The 4,781-nt window shown below is 35.2% G+C and overlaps 1 protein-coding gene across 3 annotated transcripts; it reads left to right on the top strand.

Moving 5' to 3' along the window:
* Positions 1–300: 300 nt before the first annotated feature.
* Positions 301–2,359, top strand: LOC147389278 (putative purine permease 11). Of its 3 annotated transcripts, none has more exons than XM_086419276.1 (2): positions 301–462; positions 1,172–2,359. In XM_086419276.1, the coding sequence occupies exons 1-2, from the start codon at positions 426–428 to the stop codon at positions 2,284–2,286; spliced, it is 1,152 nt and encodes a 383-aa protein (XP_086275402.1). In that variant the 5' UTR covers positions 301–425; the 3' UTR covers positions 2,287–2,359. The 3 variants fall into 3 exon arrangements, with proteins under 3 accessions (XP_086275402.1, XP_086275403.1, XP_086275404.1); XM_086419277.1 differs by having other exon boundaries at positions 308–462; positions 1,175–2,359; XM_086419278.1 differs by lacking the exon at positions 301–462 and adding an exon at positions 492–617.
* The last annotated feature ends 2,422 nt before the right edge of the window (positions 2,360–4,781 follow it).

The raw sequence follows: 4,781 nt of genomic DNA, 5'->3' as shown, positions 1-4,781 counted from the left end.
TATGAGAAGACCCGATTAAAAGGTAATGTGATCAACAAAAAATTGAAGGGGGGGCGTTGGGAATTGGAGGGAAGCGAGGGTGTGGAGGCAAATAGGGAGAGATGACAAATGGGACATGTAATTAATTGAAAATACAAGGCGTCTCAAAGTTCTGTTGGAACAATTGTCACCACCAGCTCTTTACTAGCTCCGCCCCAATGGGCCTAACTTTTTCATAATTTTAGTACCCAATATGGGAAAAAGGTTGTCGTGTCAAACAAATCAAGCTTTTTTCTTTTGTCAAATTATTTTATTTTTATATTTTACAAACAGACAAAGTGCGAACAACCTTATAGCAGCCCAACCAAGTTGTGTCTTCAATTCCTTGGCTGTATTTTAAGTTGTAATTCCTCTCTCTCTCTCTCTCTCTCTCTCTCTCTCTCTTGATGAACGAGTTTCAAAAACTGCAACTCCCCATGTTAGGTATCTCTCTCACAAACTTTCAAAAGTAGAAGAAAAATTGTTTAAATGCTTGTTTAAAGTCTTATTATCTGTGTTTCTTAGATCTTATTAATGGGTTTCAGCCCTCTTTGGCCAATGTTCATCATGTTATGTTAGATTACCTCCTAAGACCATATGTAAGTCTCAACTTTAGTCATGGGTGCTGTCCCTTTTTCCAAATTTTTATTTATTTATCTAAAAAGATTCCTCAAATCACTTACAAATGGGTTTTGGTAGACATATATTGGTTCTCACCCAATTTACAGTTCATCAGTTATTGTTGATTTCCTGAATTATCACCAGAAAAAGTTATGATGCACTGAAAGAAATCAAACACTTGAGCAAAATTCAAGTCAAAAGTATTAGATTTACAATTGGGCTTAATTAATCCTTGGGTAATATATACTTGATTGGTTATCCAATCAATTATTTGTAGATTAACATTTTGATTCTTAGGATAGTGGAACCACACAAATCCATCCAAAATTTTGGTGATTAAACTCTACTGCTATGACGATCAACATGTCACTGCATCAAGAGAAGTTTTCATCGAAGTTCAATATGAATCTTTTTACCTACCACGATATTTATAGACATTATTTGTCGTAACGATCTTATTGACATTTTAACTCTTATATTGCTACAATTCATATAAATTTATTTTATTTTTGTGTATTATATTCAATCGAAGAAGCCCAAGAACCAAGTTCACATAAAGATGGAGCCTCCATTGATCGACCACCAATCCCCAAAGATGGACATAATTGGCATTGGTGGTTGTTGGTGGCAGCGAACATCGTGTTTCTTCTAGTTGGCCAAGCTGTTGCTACTCTTCTAGGGAGATTCTACTTCAACCAAGGCGGGAAAAGCAAATGGATGGCAACACTAGTCCAAACCGCGGCCTTTCCGATTCTCGTCGTCCCTCTGTTCCTCTTCCCCTCCTCGTCGGCAAATTCTTCTACAATTGGTGCTACCACCATTAGTACTCCACCGGTTTTGGCTCTCACTTTAATCTACATCGCTCTCGGACTACTATTAGCTGGTGACAACATGATGTACTCAATTGGTCTCTTTAACCTTCCTGTCTCTACCTATTCTCTCATTTGTGCTACTCAATTGGCTTTTAATGCAATCTTCTCCTTCTTCATCAATTCTCTAAAATTCACCTCTTTTATACTTAATTCTGTTATCCTCCTCACCTTATCTGCCTCCCTCCTTGCCATTCGTTCCGATTCTACAAAACCCACAGGAGTCACTAACGGAAACTACGTTGTTGGCTTCATATGCACCCTCAGTGCATCTGCTATGTATGCCCTATTACTTTCCCTCGTGCAACTTTCATTCCAAAAGGTTCTAAAAAAGGAGACGTTTTCCGTGGTCTTGGAAATGCAAATCTACACATCCCTTGTTGCGACATTTGCTTGCATTGTAGGCCTTTTTGTTAGTGGAGAATGGAGCGAATTAAAAGGAGAGATGGATGGGTTTAAAAAGGGAAGATTGGGTTATGTGATGGTTTTGGTTTGGACTGCTGTGGCTTGGCAGATTTGCTCTGTTGGTGTGGTGGGTTTGGTTTTTGTGGTGTCTTCTTTGTATTCCAATGTCATTAGCACCTTTACTTTGGCACTTGCACCTCTTGCTGCTGTGGTACTTTTTCATGAAAACATGGATGGAGTGAAGTTGGTGGCTATGTTGTTGGCTATTTGGGGCTTTGCTTCTTATATCTACCAGAATTATCTTGACGAGTCTAAGCCGACGATTACGTTAACTACTGTCGATGAGGTGCCTGATTCTAATTGTACTTCTTGACAGCATGTTTTAAACACTGATCTTATGGAAAATTTTACCATAATATTGTTATTGTTACCATTAATTAAACTTAGTCAAAAGAAGCTTAATCACTTAATTAGTTGCATTTGCAATCAGGTTGATTTTCGATTGAGATAATTAAAGAAAACTGCTATTGGGACCCCAACTTTTATTTGTTACACCATAATTAAAAATAAAGAAAATAAGTGAATGATTGTGAATAAGTAAAAGTTGGGGTGCCAATAAAAGCTCTCTCAATTAGTATTATTATTTTTGGCTAGATTTCTATTTGTTGGGTTTAGGATTTTAAGAGCCTAATCATAATTGTAAACAATTAATGAAATTGTTTGAAGGAGTGTTATAATGTTGAGATTGTAATTTGATCAAACCTTTATAACGTTTGAAGAGTGTATTCTAATCTTTTATTGGGGTGGGATAAATAATTTCTAATAGCAGTTCTCTGCTTAAAAGGGGTCAAACATTGATGCCAACATGTGCAACGCGTGTGTTTTGGGATAGAAAAGCAAACTTTCCTTTTTGGAGATGATAGCAAAGTTCATTTTGATTTCATTGATGTAATCGAATCCTAATGGGTTTGATGGCCTTGTGAGTTTTAGATCGAGATGGGATCGATACCAAATTAGTACTGAAATTTATTTGGTAAAATGTCATTTTTATGTCTAGACCCAATATGATATGTGTTTCATATCATGTCATGTGGCCCCCGCGGAACTAATGCAACTCATGACCTACGAACATTAACCGTAGTCCGAAATTGCCATTGAGCTAATCCCTCAGGATTTACAAAAACCAAATTTTTAATATATGGGCAAGAAATTTCAGACTGGGCTGATTTTTTGTGAGAATAATCTCTATAACGAGAAAATCATCCTCACCAAAAATAAACTCATTTTAAAACTTCTAACCCTATCAAAAGTGATTTACAAAAATAGAATCATAATTCTTCAACTTGTAAATTGAAGTTAGAAATTTCAGAATGAAATGATTTTTTGATGAGGAAGATCTCCTCACCAAATAAGAATTTTATTGGATCGACTACTTGTTGAAAACCAAATCCTTAATGTGGACCCAAATTTAAGGGATTGAATTTTGGGTGCCATCTTAATCATCGACAGACCTAGAGCTTATATCACATTCATTTATTTTGGTGGGTCTATCGGTCATTAAATGCTTCGCCTACCTCTTTAATTGAAAAATACGACAAAGATTAAATGTAGCAAGGGATCTCTAATCTTGGTAATCCAAATGATGCTCACAAGACAATTGTCGTATTACGAATGGTTAGTAATGAGCCACCAAGAATTTTAAATTTAATGTAGAAATTTGAAGATTTACAATATCAAATGTTTTAGATTTCACATTTCGGGATTCATATAAAAAGAAAGCAATTTAAAGTTTCCAACTGTTGAAACATAAAATCCAATGGTCAGAATGTATCCTAAAGATGCACTACTCCTAAGATGGAAATGTTGAAGGGTAAAGAAAATGCTGAGCCAACTTTCTTGGACACTGAGTTCAACACTGCACTGATGTGGCATTGGGCAGAACCATTGATTTTTTTGTGTATCTCAAGGAAAAAAAATCTATGATTCGCTGCACATTACCTCATCAGCATAGTGTTTAACGCAATGTCCAGGGAAGTCAGTTTAGAACCGACTCTTAGAAGTAAAAGGGCATAGTTTGATTTTATAGTAAATGGTGGCTTCCTCTGCAACCATTGAGGATGATATCTGCCATTAACATAGTCTAGAATGATGAAAAATATGATAAAAGATTGAACACAATGATTTCTTTGAAGAGAAATATCCCAAATAATTAGACATTTTCCTTTAGTCGTCCTTGAGTGACCATAAGATTGTACCTCATATCGCACATCCCAGCATGAAAGTGTGGAGGAAAACATGGATAGGATGTGCAATATGAGGTACAATCCTAAGGTCACTTCAGCATTATTTTTTGCTTTATTCTGAGAGAGTTACAAGGGTTGCCACTTAGAGAAAACTTTCGGTATTTCCAAAAATTTCAATAATCATTTGGAAAATTTCCTTCCTTGGAATTCCCAAACAAAGTGCCAAATTGTACCTGTGTTTTCCCAAACAATTGTCAATAACTAAAGACACATTGCTACAATCAAGATCTTCTATACATACATACAGATACAAAGAATGAGTGAAGAAAAACAAGACATGATGCCAAGGATTTAATCTAATTCATGATAGAAAGGATTTTTTTTTTTTTCCAAAAATATCTCTAACCAAATCCTAATTGATAATATTTTTTATTTTTTGTTATTTCAACAAGCGATGATGTTCTTCAAACATTTGTTTTGAACTGCTCATCTAGACAAACTTTTTTCTCAATTTTTTTTTATTTATATAAATTCCAACTTGAATCCAATTAAACAAAAACAATTTTCAAAATATTTCAGAGGACCATGCTAACACATACCTTTTTGGAATTTTCAGAATGTAAGA

Source organism: Akebia trifoliata, chromosome 12 (genome assembly GCF_017979445.1).
Source record: "Akebia trifoliata isolate Shusen 1 chromosome 12, ASM1797944v1, whole genome shotgun sequence".
In the NCBI taxonomy this organism is placed as follows: Eukaryota; Viridiplantae; Streptophyta; class Magnoliopsida; order Ranunculales; family Lardizabalaceae; genus Akebia; species Akebia trifoliata.
This window is presented reverse-complemented; position numbering and strand designations above follow the sequence as displayed.

Coding starts and splice junctions, on each gene's coding strand:
- LOC147389278 (XM_086419276.1), top strand. CDS start 426: ATGAACGAGTTTCAAAAACTGCAACTCCCCATGTTAG. Junction 463..1,171: donor ACTGCAACTCCCCATGTTAG/GTATCTCTCTCA, acceptor ATTCAATCGAAG/AAGCCCAAGAACCAAGTTCA.